General features: G+C 46.5%; 1 protein-coding gene across 3 annotated transcripts in view; it reads right to left on the reverse strand.

Annotated features, from left to right (window-relative positions):
* Positions 1 to 18,517, reverse strand: part of RAP1GAP2 (RAP1 GTPase activating protein 2) — a 227,838-nt gene that overhangs the window by 207,310 nt on the left and 2,011 nt on the right. The window contains exon 1 of one of the 3 annotated variants that reach the window (XM_032846742.1): positions 7,506 to 7,566. The exons of the other annotated variants lie outside the window; for them this stretch is intronic. Coding sequence (XP_032702633.1) covers positions 7,506 to 7,555 — 50 coding nt within the window. The 5' untranslated portion in view covers positions 7,556 to 7,566. Of the gene's footprint in view, positions 1 to 7,505; positions 7,567 to 18,517 lie in introns of those variants that run through there. 3 annotated transcript variants of the gene reach the window in all.

The following is an 18,517-nucleotide window of genomic DNA, read 5'->3' on the forward strand; positions in this document are numbered from 1 at the left end:
GTCTTAGGTCATTAGTGACCAAGAGGTCACTCATCTGTTCCAACAGCTTTATTTTACAGGATGAGGACAGGAGGCCCAGAACAGTCTTGCCCAAAGACGTGGCCGAACCAAAACCTGCTAGTGATGTCCCCTCACTTCCAGGATGATAGAACACACTAGGGCTGCCCTTGACCCCACCAAGCACACACAGGCCCGCAGGCTGCAGGAGAAGTAGACCCACTCAGGAACCACCCCTACCCAAGTTCTCCCCTCACTCACCACCACCCCCCACCCCGTGCCTCTGTGCGTAATGCAAACCATGTCAGCTACAAGCACCCCGTCTGCCTCTGTGGGCACCCTGGCCTGAGTTCCACTTACCAACAGTAGATGAGCGATTTGTCCACCCCGAGTCCCAGACTCCTCACGTATAAAATGGGAGTGACGATAACACCCAGTTTGAAGGGTTGGGGGCAAGGATTACATGAAACAATGTGAGTGAGTCCGTTGCCACGTGCTCATCTTTATCCCCTTCCCTCCCCACCATCCCCATCAGCCTTCACCAATTTCACCAAGTCACAGGCCTTAAGTGCTTTACCCACGACAGACAGACCCACCCCCTCCAAGGCTTGCAGCAAGCCCCTTGGAACAGGTGGATTCCATTTTAGAGATGAGGAAGAAGAGGCCAGGGAGGGAAGTCAACTTGTTTGAGGTCACACATGCAGTCAGCTCATGGCATCCAGTGTCCTCCTAACCAGCCCCCTACACACAGATACACACACACACACACACACACACACACACACACACCCTCTCTCCCTCCCCCATACCAGCCCCCAGACCCCTGCCCAAAACTGTTAGTGTCTGCATATCACATTACCACAGTGTTAGTGACTGCATATCAGGTATCCTCCAAACCGCTCCTCTGAGAGTCCGAGCGCTCCCACTTTGTTCCCTTCCAGCCTTTCCCACCAGATCATCCCACCTCCTCCACATCACACATAGGAGCCCCCGCATCTGTCTGTCTCATCTGTTTGTCCTTCTCTAAGCATGCCCTGCCTGTTCTTACCTCGGAGCCCTCGCTCAGGCTGTGCTCTGACCTGAACTGCCCTCCCTCCATCCCTACCCCAAATCTGCCCCCCTCGCTGCAACCCCTCAAACCACACTGCTTCTAAGAGTCTGCCCCGATGCTCTCACCAGAATGGAAGAGCCAGGACTTCAGACAGGCCTCGCTTAACTTTGATCAAAACGTTGCTCTCTATCCGCCTTTACATGAGTCATTTACACACCAGTCTGTCTCCTACTAAGTGTCAAGATAGTGTCTGATCATCTCTGAAACCCCTGAAACATCCTCGTGCAGACCCCTCTCACCAAAGCCCAGCCTGCCAAGGTCACAACAACAACGGCGACCAAGTCATCACAGCCTGGGGAAGCTTCCTTTCTAGAATGCTCTGACACAGTTGATCTCTATTAATGAATCCAATTTATTAACTTAGCGGGTTTGCTATATTGGACCACTCTGAAGGAACACCACCCATCCCCACGTACATCCCTCATTAACCTGCCATGTACCTGAAATCCTATTGAACTGTACTCAAGGAGAGATTAAACACCACAGAGGCTCACCCTGTAAGCCACTCTCAACCATTAAAACCTGAACAAGAAGCAGCTTCTCAGATTATCCCTGGGAGAGTGGGGTCCAGAGCCTGGGGCATCGTCAGGGACATTTTGAAGGGAATGAAAAGAGGGAGGATGGAAGCTGCTCCTAGAAGCAGACCCCAGGTTGTGGGGGTGGGGTGACCCCTCCAGAAGGACACAATCCATCACCAAAAGAGAAAACGGTCAGGCACTTTACAGGTTACAGGTTTACAGGTTATTTTTTTCAGCTGAACACTGGGGTAGGTCAGGCAGGCACTGAACCCTGAGGCTTCAACAACAGGCTAAGTGAAAGAAGCCCATCACGAAAGACCTCAGACTGTACAATTCCATTCATATGAAATGTCCAGAATAAGCAAATCCATAGAGAAAGCAGATTTGTGCGTGCCTAAGGGTGGGCTTGTGGGGAGGGGGTGAGAGGGGCGTTGGAAGCTAATAGAGGTAATGGTTATGGGGCTACTTTACAGGAAGATGAAAATGTTCTAAAATTGATTATGGTGATGGTTGCACAACCCTGTGAAATACTAAAAACCATTGAATTTTACAACGTTCAATGGGTGAGTTGTAGGATTTGTGAATTCTATTTTAATAAAGCTCTGGGGGCCCCTGGGTGGCTCAGACAGTTAAGCGTCTATCTTCGGCTCAGGTCCTGATCCCAGGATCCTGGGATTGAGTCCTGGGTCAGGCTCCCTGCTCAGCAGGGAGTCTGCTTCTCCTTTTCCCTTGGTCTGCCCCACCCCCGCTAGCTCGCATGCGCTCTCTCTCTCTCTCTCTTTCACTCAAATAAATAAATCTTTAAAAGAACATTTTTCTTAATTTTAAAAATAAAGCTCTTTTTATAAGAGCAAACATCCATGAATGCATACTGATACAAATAAATGAATACATAAATAAAGGGAAGAAAGAGACAAATCTTCCATGCACAAGAATTCCAAACAATGTATGTAAAAACTCAGCCCTCCAGGGAGCAGGTCACAACTCTGCTCTACTTAAAGGTGAGCCTCATACAGTAACTTCCTTCCCAAGAGTACTCTGTGGGAAGAGGGAGGGGAACAGTAACCTTTCAGTGGAGAAGCCTGACAAACACTAGCTCAGCCAAGTGACCAAAGTCAATATCAACACTGATAAATCCTGATGATGGTATGTAGCCTCTATATGATGTGATGACACAGCACTCCATCCCTGTGGTCCTTCTCCCAAAACTCATAACCCTTAATCATAAGGGTTTTTCTCTAATTGTGAGAAAAACATCCGACAAATTCCAGTTGGGGGATGTTCTACAAAAAGACCAGTACTTCCTGAACTGTCAAGGTCATCAAAAACAAGGAAAGTCCAGGGGGCACCTCGGTGGCTCAATCAGTTAAGCATCTGCCATCATCTCAGTTCATGATCTCGGGGTCCTGGGATGCAGCTCTTGTCAGGCTCCCTGCTCAGCGGGGAGTCTGCTTCTCCCTCTCCCTCTGCCACTCCCCTGCTTGTGCTCTCTCTCTCTCTCTCTCTCTCTCTCTCTGTCTCCCTCTCTTTCTCAGATAAATAAATAAAAATCTTAAACAAAACAAAACAAGGAAAGCCTGAGAAACTGTCACAGCCAATAGGATCCTAAGGAGCATGACAACTAAATGTAATGCAGTATCCAGATGGGACCCTAGAACAAAAAAAGGACATTAGAGGCACCTGGGTGGCTCAGTCCTTAAGCATCTGCTTTAGGTTCAGGTCACCATCCCAGGAAGACCTGGATCGAGCCCCGCATCGGGCTCCCTGCTCAGCGGGAAGCCTGCTTCTCCCTCTCCCGCTCCCCCTGCTTGTGTTCCCTCTCTCTGTGTGTCTCTCTCTGTCAAATAAATAAATAAAATCTAAAAAAAATAAAAATAATAAAATATCCTAATTCTCAAAAGATTTTAATTCTCCCACAAATCTGAACATGGCAGCTTACCACAGGTAAAGATTAAAAGTGGTCCTGCCTTGAGTTTTCACTTTTTTTAAGATTTTATTTATTTATTTGAGAGAGAGAGCATGCACAAGCAGGTGGAGGGGCGGAGGGAAAGGGAGAAACAGACTCACTGCTCAGCAGGGAGCCTGATGCAGGGCTTGATCCCAGGACTCTGGGATTATGACCTGAGCCAAAGGCAGATGCTTAACCGACTGAGCCACCCAGATGCCCTGGATTTTCACTTTTAAAAATCACTTGAAGCATTTTATTTTATGAGAGAACTACTAAAGCCTTGCCCCATATTCTTTGGCTATTTAGATGTGTCTCTGCTCTTATGTACCATGAGCACATTAAAAGGGTAGCTGATCTGAACAGCTGAAAATCTTTTTATTACCAAGGAGTTCAACAGCTCGACAGATGTGTTCATTTCCTGTGGAACTGGTACACACTACACCAATACCTTAGGGTAAGAATTTGATCGGATCTCCTCCCCCCTCAACCTCCGTTATTACATTATAAAGTTTAATATCTTGCTTTTGAACGCTCCCAAAACCCCAAAGCCTTCCTCAGTTCTGCTTCTGAAATACCAGATGTAGAGAGAACTGTAGCCCACAGCCCTCTAGTGCGCTTCCTCTCAGCACCACAAGGTGGCACTGTTGAACACCAGTCCTGCACAGTCTGGTGGAGACTACACTGCTGTGGGGAGGTCCTCTTTCTGTATGAGCTCTTTCTGCAGCCATCCCCCACATGTGGGCTCCCTTGCTTCACGTTCAGACATCATTCCCCCAATGAGACCCCGAGCAGCATCCACCAGCTCCCAGGGTGTTGAGCCTGAATCATTCACCACTTAGACTCCCAAGTGTTTCTGGGTAACTATTATGGACTGAGAGTTCGTGTCCCCGTCCGCTCATCCCCTACCTCAAATTCATACATTGAGGACCTACCCTGCAATACAACTGTACAGGGGCCTTTGTGGAACTAAGGTTAGGTAAGACCCTGATCCAATAGGATTCGAGTACTTATAAGAAGAGACACCAGAAGAGCTTCTCTGCTCTCTCACCATGTGGAAGACACAGGGAGAAGGCAGCCATCCGTAAGCCAGGAAGAGGGCTCTCCCCAGAACCCGGCCATGCTGGCATCCTGATCTTAGATTTCCAGCCTCCGGAACTGTCAGAAAACGTCTGTTTTCTGTCAGAAAACTGTCTGAAAAAAACTGTCAGAAAATGTCTGTTGTTTAAGCCACCTAGTCAGGAGTCAGGGTGGTTTCTTCTTTATCTTTTTCTCTCTTTAAGTTTTTTTTTTTTTAAGATGTATTTCTTTATTTGAGAGAGAGAGAGAGAGAGAGAGAGGGCATGCGCATGAGCATGAGCAGGGGGGAGGGGCAGAGGGAAAAGGAGAGAAGCAGACTCCCTGCTGAATGTGGAGCCTGACCCAGGGCTCCATGAGGTGCTCGATCTCAACGACCCTGAGATTAACACCTGAGCCAAATCAAGAATCAGACACTTAACTAAGGGAGCCACCCAGGCACCCCTTCAAGCTTATTTATAAGAGCACTTCTTACATTTAGCAAATTTGCAGTCAGCCTGTTTTGTGTAAATATTATTATCCAGTTTCTAGTTTGCCTTTTAGCTTTATTGTGGATTTGCATCAGTTTTTGTTGCCCAATAATTTACCATTCGTCACCCTCTCTACCACTCAAAATTCTACCGTTGAGGTACTGGTGACCCCAACCCTCAGCTCCCTCATTGGGCACATGGCCCAGCCTGGCCAAAGGGAGCAGTCCATCCCCCTGATCCTGGTGATTGGCTCTAGGATGGTCATGTGACCCAAGCCGGGCCAATGACATGATATCCTGAGGCTGGCTGGGACTACTGAGAAAGGAGAGCTCTTTCCATGACAGTTGCTAAATAGAGAGAGGCCTACAGCTGCTGATAGCCAACTTGCCTCCACAAGGGACTAAAAGCAAAACAGGAAAATAGAGGGACGAAGAGCATAGAGCATTATTTGTTGACATTTGAGTACCTGGGAGCAGTTATGCCTGAAACATGAAAAGTCCCTGGAGTTCTCAGTTCTGTGAGCCAATAAATCCCCTTTTTCTCTTGAGCCAGTTTGAGTAGAGCAAACCAAGTCAATGTGAAATTCTGGAACCAGGGGCCAAGGCTGACATGTTGGGAGCATGCCAAGAGGATCAGAGGGTGTCCTGCCCTCAAGAGTGCTCCCTACCAAATGCCTGACCACTCAAGCCACATCTTCAGGACCTTCTCACAGCAAGGGACTTTTACTTGGTGAAAAGTAACCCCAAACCTAATTAGGGCACTAACAAAAATTCATGTATCATTCGGTTCAGCCCAAGATCCAACCCAGTCAGGCAGCATCAGGGCAGAGAAAGAGAGAGATTCAGACCAGAATCTAAGCTCTACCCCTTTAAAACTTCCTATTTCCTCCTCTATGAAGCGGGGGAGGAATTAAACTAAGAACACTGATCTGAGAGATCCTGCAGTCCCGGAGTACTGCCTCCTTACCAGGGAGAGGACACTAAGTAACTGCCAGCTTTCCACTAACTCTTTAAGCAGATTAACTCTACTTTTATCTGTTTTATGTACTGGTGGCTTAATTTTAAAATTGGTTCCACTTCTAAATGACAATTTTGATTACTTGGACTTTGATTTTTGGGATCTTCCCAGCGCAGAGGTGGGCTGAGCAGGCTGGAAACCCAATGACCCCTTCTGCTCTGACATGTTAGAGTTTTCTGACAATGGGAACTTGGCCGTCCAGCCAGGCTGGGTGGGATAGTGCAGGAAATAGGCAAAACAGAGGAGAAGTTAACACCCTAGGCAAGACCTGGGCAGAAATCCTGACTCGGCCACTTATTTGCTGGGTGGCCTTGACTAACCACTTTCCTTCTCCAAGCCTCAGTTTCCTCATCTGTAAAATGGAGATGCTGATACCTTCCTCTGAGCATCACTATGAAGACTAACTGTAACACCCCAATCCTAGAGACAGAATAAAGTGTGCAGGAAGCTCAGGTTGTTATTATTGATGATATTATTCTTTGTATTCCAGTTACAGAATATGCCTGGTTCGATGTGTCCAGAATGTTACTTCAGAGATGCTCCCTGGTCCTGGTGTGGGTGGGATGATGTGGGATGGGGAGGGGTCCCAGCCAGACATTCTCCTTTGACTTTTTGACTTCTCCCAAAGCAGGTTACCTTGTATTCAAAATCCCACCAAGCAGAGGTCAGGCCTCTGGCCGAAGCAGCCCTCAAGGTTCGTTCGGACACTGGGTGACTCTGGTGCTGCTGCGTGGAAACTCGCTCAGCCTGCAGTCAGGTAACCTGATACCCAAAGGCCTGGACAGGACTGCGGTGGGGGTAGGAGCAACGACCCACCTACGCAGGGACCTCTTCCTTCACCTTCTAAGCCCCCATCTCTGAGCCCCCAACTCCAAAGTGCCCCATCCTCAGAGGTCCCTGTATAGATAGACAGGGCTATCTCCTTGAACAGGGCAACTGAAGGTTGTGGGTTGTGCCCCTGGGGCTCAATTCCATGGCCCGACCAAAGCAGCAGAAGGAATGGAGGTGGGCGGGGGACCCCCATGGCACAAATCACAAAGCTGAGGTTGGGGGGGGAAAGAAAGGAGGAAAACTCAGCCTATGAGCCTGTGGAAGGAGGGCAGGGCCCCCCAAAGCCTGACGTCAGGGACAGGGTCCCAGGTTCCAGTGCCGACCTCTCCGGAGAGCCGCAAACACCCCGCGCAGGGACGCGGGATGGTTACGACCAGCCAGTCCCGCGCCTCTCTGTAAACCTGGCCCCGCAACCTCAGCTCAAGAAGAAACTTTGGGCCAGCGCCCCTCTCCTTCCCGCGCCCAACCGGACCTCGGGGCGCGGGGCGCGCGGGTTCGCTCCCCCTCCAGGCCCCGCGGCCCCCTCGGTGCCCACTCACCAGCGCACCAGCTGCCAGCGCTTCTCCCCCGGCGCCCGGCGGCCCGCCATGCCTCGCCCCGCCGCCCACCAGCTCCCTGCCCGCCACGGGCCACTAGGCGGAGGCAAGTCCGGTTGCCGCAGGCCAGTGCGGAGGGCGCGCTCGCGGGCGCGGGGCGCGGCGCGGGTGCCGGAGGGCGGGGCGGGCGCGGCGCGACTCCGCCTGGAGCCGGGTGGGTGCGGCCGGCGGCGCTCATCCCTGGTGCGGCCGTGGCCCCGCCCCTGGAGCTGGCTGGGGCTGGCCGCGCGCTCCTGCGTCGCAGCGGCCGAGGCCACAGCCGGTCGGGTCACTGCCCAGCGGTACAGAAGAGCCTGGTTTCTTGGGAGCACTGCGTGAGGAATCAGGTTCTCAGAGTTCTACTTCGAGGGAAACCGGACTTACTGAGTGACGAGCCCTTTCTCCCTTACGACACCTGCTCTACCTATCTAGAAAGTTATGCATAAAAAATTAAATCTCTCTCCCTAAAATGAAAATTGGTGTGCCCTACAGATTGTTAAAATATTTTACAGTGACTGTATTTAAAACAGTAGGACCTTGGCCCGGCGTGCTGCCCATCCGGGCTTCAAGCTACTTCCACCCCAGGATCGCTGACATTCCTGTAGCTGAGCAAAGACCAGTCTGGCCCACAACACCATAAGCGAATGCTTCTCAAGCCTAGTTTGAAGCAGCTGAGTTTTAGAAATGTTTGTAAACATAGAGGTTGCCTACACATTGTAGAGTGCCCTCCAAATTCACCTGCCTCCCATACCAGGACAAGCCGCATCCGTTGCAGGAGGGAAACATGTAGAGAGAAGAAAACCTGGCCTCCAGTGTGAAGATCCTGAGAGCCTGCCTACCTCTTACGGATTGTTGGCCATACCCAGGAGTATTGAAAAAGTTTGCAGGGAAAACCAAAAGCTACTGACATTTGCTATTATATATATCCATAGGTGACTTCCCCAGTGTTCAACGAAAACCAAGACTGCATATATCCTAAGAATTCTCACCAAAGCTTTCCACCATGTCTAAAGAAGTGACAGGAAGCAACAGGAGACAAGAATGTAACCAACAGAGAGGCACCATGTAAAAAGAAAACAGGGAAGGACATACAGACAAGGTAAGTTGGCAGCTTGTCTTTGACCTTCAAAGGTATTCTGAGGCTACCAATTGCCTTTGAGCATCCCTTTTGGAGGGGGAGCAGAGGGAGAGGGAGAAAGTGAATCTTAAGCAGGTTCCATGCCCAGTGGGGAGCCCCAGGAGGGGCTGAATCTTTAAGATTATGACCTGAGCCAAAATTAAGGTTTGGACACTTAACTAAATGAGTCACCCAGGTGCCCCTGAGTATCCTTTCTTTAAGTTTTCCCAGTTTAATTAACACAGAAACCAAGGAAACAAACAGAAAGTCCAGAAACATCCCCAAAGATGTGTGTGATATGTATTTCAATTTGGTGGGGGAATTGGTGGTGGGACAATTAGTTAACCATTGGGGAGGGAGTGTCTATTTCACATCACAAAATACAGTTCAAGTGAATTATAAATATAAGTGTGTATATATATATATATATAGAGAGAGAGAGAGAGGACTAGAAAAAATATAGTATTTCATTATGTATTAAAGTGGGGGTGGTTTTTTAACCTTGACATCAATGTTAGATGCCATAAAGGAAGAAATCAATGGATCTGACCAAAATAAAAATATTTAGCCTTAGCAAATTAGCAAGATATGATGAGCAAAATTAAAAAGCCAACGTCAAACTTAAATGTTTCTAAAATATACGTTTGTATCTGTACATCCATGTTCATTATTAGCACTGTTATTCACAATAATGGAGGGGTGGAACCAACCCAAGTACTCATGGGTGGATGAATGGCTAAGCAGAATGTGGTACATACATATAATGGAATAGTCTTCAGCCTTAAAAAGGAAGGACATTCTTTTTTTTTTTTTTAAGACTTCATTTATTTATTTGACACACACAGAGAGAGAGAGAGATCACAAGCAGGCAGAGAAAGAAGGGGAAGCAGGCTCCTGCTGAGCCCCATATGGAGCTCCATCCCAGAACCCAGGACCTAGCCGAAGGCAGAGGCTTAACCCCCGGAGCCACCCAGACGCCCCAGGAAGGACATTCTGACATGTGCTACAATGGGGATGATGCTTGAGGAGATTGTTAAGTGAAAGAATCCAGTCACAAAAATACGATACCGTATGATACCACTTATATGGGGTACCTAGAGTAGTCAACTTTATAGAGACAGAAAGCAGAATGGTGGTGGCTAGGGTCTTGAGTTGGAGAGAGGAAGGATGGAGAGTTAGTTTTTAACAACAAAGAGTTTCAGGTTTGCACGATGAAAAGAATTCTGGAAATTGAGAGTGGCGATGGTTGCACAACAATGTGAATATACTTCATGCTACTGAACTATACACTTAAAAACAGTTAAGACAGTACATTTTAGGGTTGCCTGGTGGCTTAGTCCATTAAGCATCTGCCTTTGGCTCAGATCGTGATGCCAAGGGCCTGGGATCGAGCCCCACATCTGGCTCCCTGCTCAGCGGGGAGCCTGCTTCTCACTCTGCCTCCCACTCCCCTGCTTGTGCTCTCTCTCTTTCTGTCAAATAAATAAATAAAATCTTTTTTTAAAAGATAGTAAATTTTATGTGAATCTTAATACAATAAAAAACTGAAACACTGAAAGTTTTTATTGGGGCACCTGGGTGGCTCAGTGGGTTAAGCCTCTGCCTTCGGCTCAGGTCATGATCTCAGGGCCCTGGGATCAAGCCCCACATTGGGCTCTCTGCTCAGCAGGGAGCCTGCTTCCCTCTCTCTCTCTGCCTGCCTCTTGCCTACTTGTGCTCTCTGTCTCTGTCAAATAAATAAACAAAATCTTTAAAAAAAAAGAAAGTTTTTGTTATAAAAGAATAGGACATGATGAACATTCCAATAGAGAAATGAGTGAACATGAACAAACAACTCATGCAAGAAATAAAAATAGTGCTAGAAATTAAGTACTCAGAAATCTAAATGTGATACCTTTTTTTACTTGTCAAATTTGGAATAGCTGACTGTTGTTGGTTTTTTTTTTTTTTAGATTTTATTTATTTATTTGACAGACAGATCACAAGTAGGCAGAGAGGCAGGCAGGGGGATGAGGTGGGGTTGGAAGCAGGCTCCCTGCTGATCAGAGAGCCCAAGGCGGGACTGGATCCCAGGACCCCGGGATCACAACCCCAGCCGAAAGCAGAGGCTTTTAACTCACTGAGCCACCCAGGTGCCCCTCAATATATATTTTAAAATGAAAGAAATCAGCTGGGGCGCTTGGGTGATGCCATTGGTTAAGCATCCAACTCTTTTTTTTTTTAAGATTTTTTTATTCATTTATTTGACAGAGATCACAAGTAGGCAGAGAGGCAGGCAGAGAGAGAGGGGGGGAAGCAGGCTCCCTGATGAGTGGAGAACCCGATGTGGGGCTCAATCCCAGGACCCTGAGATCATGACCTGAGTCGAAGGCAGAGGCTTTAACCCACTGAGCCACCCAGGCGCCCCAAGCATCCAACTCTTGGTTTCAGTTCGGGTTGTGATCTCGAGGTCGTGAGATCAAGCTCCGCGACGGACTCTGCACCCAGCGCGAAGGCTACCCTAAGACTTTCTCTCCCTCTCCCTCTGTCCCTTTCCACGGCACTCTCTCTTTCTCTCAAAAATAAATCAGTAAGGGCGCCTGGGTGGCTCATTGGGTTAAAGCTTCTGCATTCCGCTCTGGTCGTGGTCCGGGGGTCCTGGCATCGAGCCCCGCATTGGGCTCTCTGCTCCTCGGAGAGCCTGCTTCGCCCCCCACCCCGCCCTACCCCTCACCTGCCTCTCTACCTACTTGTGATCTCTGTCTGTCAAATAAATAAATAAATAATCTAAAAAATTAAAATATATATATATATATATATATCAATAGATCTTGGGAGAAATCTGAGTAGGAGACGAACCATGAGAGACTATGGACTCCGGAAACAAACTGGGAGTTTTGCGGAGGGAGTTGGGTGAGCCCGGTGATGGGTAGTAAGGAGGGCACAGATTGCATGGAGCACTGGGTGATTTTCGCAAACAATGAATCATGGAACACTACATCAAAAACTAATGATGTACTGTATGATGACTAGCATAACTTAATAAAAAAAAAGTCAGTAAATCTTTAAAATAAATAAAATATAATGAAGAAATCAGTTACCATAAATAACGTGTGTGTGTGTGTGTGTGTGTGTGTGTGTGTATTATTTATTTATTTATTTATTTGACAGAGAGAGAGAGAGATTGGCAGTGATAGAGGGAACTTACAAGCAGTGGGAATGGGAAATGGAGAGCAGTCTTCTGGTGGAGAAGGGCGTCCAATGTGGGGCTCAATCCCAGTACGTTGGGATCATGACCTGAGCTGAAGGCAGATGCTTAACAAATAAGCCACCCAAGCATCCCAAGAACTAGTATATTAATGTATTTGTTAGAAAAATCTGGAAGAATTATTGGCACATATAAAAAGGTGATTGGGACACCTGGGTGGCTCAGTGGGTTAAGCCTCTGCCTTCAGCTCAGGTCATGATCTCAGGGTCCTGGGATAGAGTCCCGCATCAGGCTCTCTGCTCTGCGGGGAGCCTGCTTCCTCCTCTCTCTCTCTCTCTCTCTCTCTCTGCTTGCCTCTCTGCCCACTTGTGATCTCTCTGTCAAATAAATAAAATCTTTAAAAAAAAAGTGATTTATGTATGGATGGGTGAAGTCATAATGATTTTTATTTTACTCTTTTTCTAGTCCATATATCCTAATTTTTCTAAATATATGCAATAAGAAAAAATACAATAAAAGTCACTTTTCAAATGATTACGCCACCAAGATATTCATCCATTACTGTTTATAACTTTAAAAAGTAGAAACAACCAGGGGCACCTGGGGGCCTCAACTGATTTAAGTGTCTGCCTTCAGCTCAGGTTATGATCCTGGGCTTCTGGAATCGAGCCCCACATTGGGCTCCCCACTCAGCGGGGAGTCTGCTTCTCTCTCTCCCTCTGTCCCTGTCCTCACTCATGCTCTCATGCTCTCTGTCTCTCAAATAAATAAATGAAATCTTAAAAAGAAAATGTAGAGGAGCACCTGGGTGGCTCAGATGGTTAAGCATCTACCTTCAGCTCAGGTCATAATCTACAGGTCCTGGGATTGAGCCCCATGTTGGGCTCCCAGCTCAGTAGGTAGTCTGCTTCTCCCTTTCCCTCTGCCTCTCCCCCTGCTTGTGCTCTCTCTGTCTCTGTCTCTGTCTCTCTCTCAAATGAATAAATAAATAAATAAATAAATCTTTTTTAAAAAAAGGAGAAACAACCTGATTATCAAATAATAAGAAAATGGATGGATACATTGTACTGTAGTTTGCATGTATAGTGGAATTATACTCTGTAATGGAGAAAAATGTTCATGCTATATTGCTAAGTTGAAAAGACTACAGGGGAGCCCGGGTTAACTCAGTTCTTTGGGTGTCCAACTCTTGATTTCAGCTCTGGTCTCCATATCAGGATCTCATGGTCATGAGTTCAAGCCCTGTGTTGGGCTCTATGCTGGACGTGGCACCTACTTTAAAAAAATAACAAATAAATATTAAATAAAAAGACTACAAAATAAGATATTAAAATTATATATTTATATATGCAAGGGAAAATATTTTTTTTTAATGTCAAATGTTACAGGTGGGGAACTTATCGGATTCAGAGCTCAGCAGGAAGTGGGATACATAGAACTTATTAATGATGGAAAACTTTGAGCAGAAAAGTTGAGGACAATGGGGACAATGAGAACAATGATGGACAATGAGGAGGTTTTTACTCTTTGAAGCATCAACATGTCCTATTTTTTAAAGTGTTTTTAAGAATTGTCTCGGGGCGCCTGGGTGGCTCAGTGGGTTGGGGCCTCTGCCTTCAGCTCGGGTCATGTTCCTGGGGTCCTGGGATCAAGCCCCACGTCGGGCTCTCTGCTCTGCGGACAGCCTGCTTCCTCCTCTCTCTCTGCCTGCCTCTCTGTCTACTCGTGATCTCCATCTGTCAAATGAATGAATAAAATCTTAAAAAAAAAAGAATTGTCTGGATATTAAAAAAATTATCTCGATAATATGTATATAAATCTGTATTATCTGGACGATGAGACTGTAGGTTCTTTATTTTCTTCATTAGAAATTTTTTTTTAATTTTTTAAATTTTTTACAATTTTAAGTAGGCTCCACACACAATATGGAGCTTGAATTTATGACCTTCAGATCAAGAGTCGCATGCTCTACTGACTGAGCCAGCCAGCTGTCTCTAAAAATCTTTTTTTTTCTTTTTTTTTAACGTAGATTCCACACTGGATGTGGGCTTGAACTCACAACCCTGAGATCAAGACCTGAGCTGCGATCAAGAGTTGGACACTTAACCAACTCAGTTGGATGCCTACCCACCCAGGCGACCCCCTAAAAAATCATTTTAAAGTAGTAATTTCTATTTTTTTAAGATTTTACTTATTTATTTGAGAGAGAGAGAGCACGAGCGGGGGTGGGGGGGCAGAGGAAGAAGCAGTCTCCCAGCTGAGCAGGGAGTCTAATGTGGGACTCAAATGCAGGACTCAAATGTGGGACTTGATCCTAGGGCTCTGGGATCGTGACCCAAGCTGAAGGCAGACAGTTACATGACTGAGCCACCCAGGACCCCAAGTAATAATTTATCTCTAACAAACAAAAGGCAAAAACCAAGCAGAAATAGCCAATTATTTTTAAGAGGTTGCAAAACTATAAAAACTATACAGAAACATGAAAAAAAAAAGTTATGATCCAATGTGGTGGAAAAAAATCAGATAGTTATGGCATGGAAACAACTAAGTGAGTCATCATGCATATGAAAATACTGGAAGATAATTCACAAGTGATATTAGTTATATTAGGGCAATAGGATCACAGGCACAATTTTGTTATTACATTCATTTCCCAGTCTTTCTAAAGTGTAGTTCTAATACTTCTCTAATAAAACATATTGGAAAGAAAAAGCTGTAGAAAGTGACACATTTAGGGAAAAATGAAGAGCATCGTGTGGTACAGTTAATATAAATCCTGGCACGCCTGGGTGGCTCAGTTGGTTAAGCATCTGCTTTCAGCTCAGGTCATGTTTTTGGGGTTCTGGGGTTGAGCCCCATCGTTGGGATCCCTGCTCAGCAGGAAGTCTGCTTCTCCCTCTGCACCTCCCCCCATTTATGCTCACTCACACTCTCTCTCAAATAAATTCTTTTTTTTTTAAAAAGCTAATATATTGGGGTGCCTGGGTGGCTCAGTGGGTTAAAGCCTCTGCCTTTGGCTCAGGTCATGATCCCAGGGTCCTGGGATCGAGCCCTGCATCGGGCTCTCTGCTCGGTGGGGAGCCTGCTTCTTCCTCTCTCTCTGCCTGCCTCTCTGCTGCTTGTGATCTCTGTCTGTCAAATAAATGAATAAAATCTTCAAAAAGAAAAAAAAGCTAATATAAACTTAGGGGAAAATAAAGGAAAAAAGGAGCCACAGTTACACCAGATCACCAAGGAGTTTGGAGCTAGTTGCCCAAGATCATGGAACGTGATCTAAAATGGATGGATTTGGAGCACCTGGGTGGCTCAGTCACTTAAGTGGCTGCCTTTGGCTCAGGTCATGATCCCAGAGTCCTGGGATGGAGTCCTGCATCAGGTCTCTGCTTCTCCCTCAGCCTGCCACTCCCTCAGCTTGTGCTCTCTCTCAGTCTCTCTCCGTGTGTCAAATAAATAAATAAAATCTTTAAAAATAAATAAATAAAATAAAAATGATGTATTTGAGACATAGGTAGCAGAACCCCTAGGGTTCTAACATTCAGTATTTATCCTGATTATTTCTTTTAAAGATTTTATTTATTTATTTGACAGGGAGATAGCACAAGGAGGCAGAGAGGCAGGCAGAGAGAGAGGGAGAAGCAGGTTCTCCCCTGAGTAGGGAGCCCCATGCGGGGCTCTATCCCAGGACACCAGGATCATGATCTCACCTGAAGGCAGATGCTTAACCGACTGAGCTACCCAGGTGCCCCATGTTGCTTATTTTTAATTTATTTATTTTAAGAAAACCTCCCTGCAATTTCAATAATATCTGTTGGGAGAGCTCCTAAGCTTTCTGCCCTAGGGGGGAGGATGGTGGATGTAAGCAAGGTTGAAGCAGAGGGTATGTGTCTGAGGCCAGAATGTGGCCCAGTACACACAAACACACACACACACACACACACACACAGCTCATTCCCATTGCCATGCTAGTGGTTTAGGAATAATCAAAGACTGAACTTCAGGGCTGAGATTTTAGAGACCATCTTGTCCAAATCAGGTATTTTTTAAAAAGATTTTATTTATTTATTTGACAGAGAGATCATAAGTAGGCAGAGAGGCAGGCAGAAAGAGAGGGGGAAGCAGGCTCCCTGTTGAGCAGAGAGCTGGATGTGGGGCTCGATCCCAGGACCCTGAGATCATGACCTGAGCCGAAGGCAGAGGCTTAACCCACTGAGCTATCCAGGTGCCCCTAAATCAGGTATTCTATCACTGAGAAGAGTGCAGCCTTGCTCCAGTTTGATCTTTCATTGGGAAGGTGAGCTGTCTAAGAGGCTCACCCAGATGACCTCTGGTCAGCTTTCCCATCCCAGAACTCCCTACCCACCATCGCTGTAGCCACAGAATCCTAAGGGAACCAGGGTGGGTAGTCTTTAGGGCTCCAATTCTCAACTCAGGAGGTGAGGACAACATAGCTAGGGTATTTGAAGAAAGGAAAGAGACTGCCGCTGTAACTCGGTCACCTGCCTCCTTGTTCCATGGAGAGGTGGTGTTGGTCCCCACCAATGCTAGGGCACTCAATGGGCAGCGGCCTGACAGAGAACAACAAATGAGACCCAAGCCAATAAGGAAGGTTGTGCCAGATATCTCATCCCTCCAGAACCTTTCACCATCTTTTTCCACTCTGCTTGTGCCCAGGGGAGTTAACCTGTCCAGGCAATGTCAATGGCCTCCCTTCACTTCTGGCTGCTGACTGGGATTGGCTAGAAAATGCACCAGGAGGGTATCGGGAGGCTAGAGGAGAGTGAGGTCAGTCTCCTTATTCCTCAGCTCTTTCCCTGCCAGGTCTCTGTGGGTGCACTGATTCCATTTAAGGAAAGCTACAGCTCCCAATAGGCCGCTCTTCTCCCCATATCCACCCTCTCTGAGTTCCCCAAACTGCCTTCTCTTGTCCCTCCACGCCTAGGGATGGTTAAGAGGTCTACCTATATCTTGTCCCTTAAACTCCAACCACAGCTTTGTAAATAGTCCCTTAACTCTTTTCAAATGATCCATTTTAAATGCGCTGTCTGTTCCCTGCCAGGACACTGACCCATATACAGAGCTGTTACCCAAACAGAACTCAGAAAGCTGGTAATCCTAAGATGTCGCAGAGATGAAGGGAAATTCTAGGCCTTCTCTGCTACTCAGACCTTATTCTTCTACCTGGTGTGCAGCTTCGCTTAAAGCTCATGACCCATGTGGGGGCCTTCCTCCAGAGCTGGATTCAGCCCCTCACTGAGAGGCCTAACAAAGTTACCTCTGGCCTTGACTGGGCTAGGGTTTGAGTCTAGGCTCCACTGCTTACCATCTGGGTGGTGTTAAATTTGACCTCTCTTGAGTCTCATTTTCTCTACCTACAAATGGGAATCAATCTTTCCAATAAGATTTCTCTATAGTTTAAATGACATTATGTGGGTCAACTGCTCAGCTCAAAATAATGGTTATTTCTGATGTGAGATGTACATTTTTTTAAAGATTCTAACGTTTCTATTTTTGTTTTTTGGTTTGCTTGTTTTTTGTTTTTTTTTTAAGGAGGCTCCACACCCAGCGTGGAGCCCATCTCGGGGCTAGAACTCATAACCCTAAAATTAAGACTAAGCTGAGATCAAGAGTTGGACATTTAACCAACTGAGGCAACCAGATGCACTGTGTTTGTTTTTTAAGTAAGCTCTACGTCCAACCTGGGGATCAAACTCATGACCCAAAGACCAAGTGTCACTCGCTCCACTGACCATGCCCATCAGCTGCCCCAGATGTACACTTTTTATACACTTTGGTTTCCTTAGACTTCATTACAGGTTTAATTTTGAGGGACGTGTGCTGTCTCGGTCTATAGAACATGCAACTCTTGATCACGGGGTCATGACTTTGAACCCCATGTTGGGGGTAGAGTTTACTTTAAAAAAAAAGTTTAATTTTGAAAATAGTAAAGATTTTTAAGCACTGTTTAGTAGATTGCCTGGCACAGAGAAAGTGCTTAATGAATTTTAATTATTATCAACATCATCATTTCCGGCATCATCATCTCCACATCTCACAACATGTCTGTGTCCCCCTACAACCGGAAGTAGAGGGCCATGCAGTCAGCTTTGCTCAGTATTACCCTGTGTACTGGCTTTATAATTGTTCACATCCTCAAGGAAGTGCCCCTGAGTCCCCTTGCTCCAAGTCCAAGCCCTAACTCTATTACTCTCTTATCTCTGTTGGCCCATCACTTTCAGTTATTTTATGGGTGTTTGTGCACATCTTTTGTCATTTCACACGTTGCCAGAGATGTTGTTCGTGCCCTGAAGACACCCTTTAGAGGCCAGGCCTTCTGTGCCCAGCTGGGAGCTTGGCCCAGAGCAGGACTCTGTAAGAAGTGCTTCTTGGAGCAAGGCTAGAGCTTTGCATGAAGTAGGGCCACCCCTCATACAAACAGCTAAAGCAGGACTGTTTGGGGTGAAAAGCTGCTGATACAGAACAGGGAGAAAAACATTTAGGACGTGGTCATAACAATCCCATCTGTACAAAACACATTCACTCTCACCACCTGACACCACCACAATGAACCTATTGGCAGAGTAGATGTTACTTCTCCCATTTTACTGAGGATTGGGCCCCCCCCCAAAACACAGCTAGAATTTAGAGTTCCTACAGAGTGGACTTTGAAATGCC

The sequence above is a fragment of the Lontra canadensis genome, unplaced genomic scaffold (assembly GCF_010015895.1).
Source record: "Lontra canadensis isolate GAN:19392208 unplaced genomic scaffold, GSC_riverotter_1.0 scaffold180, whole genome shotgun sequence".
Classification (NCBI taxonomy): Eukaryota; Metazoa; Chordata; class Mammalia; order Carnivora; family Mustelidae; genus Lontra; species Lontra canadensis.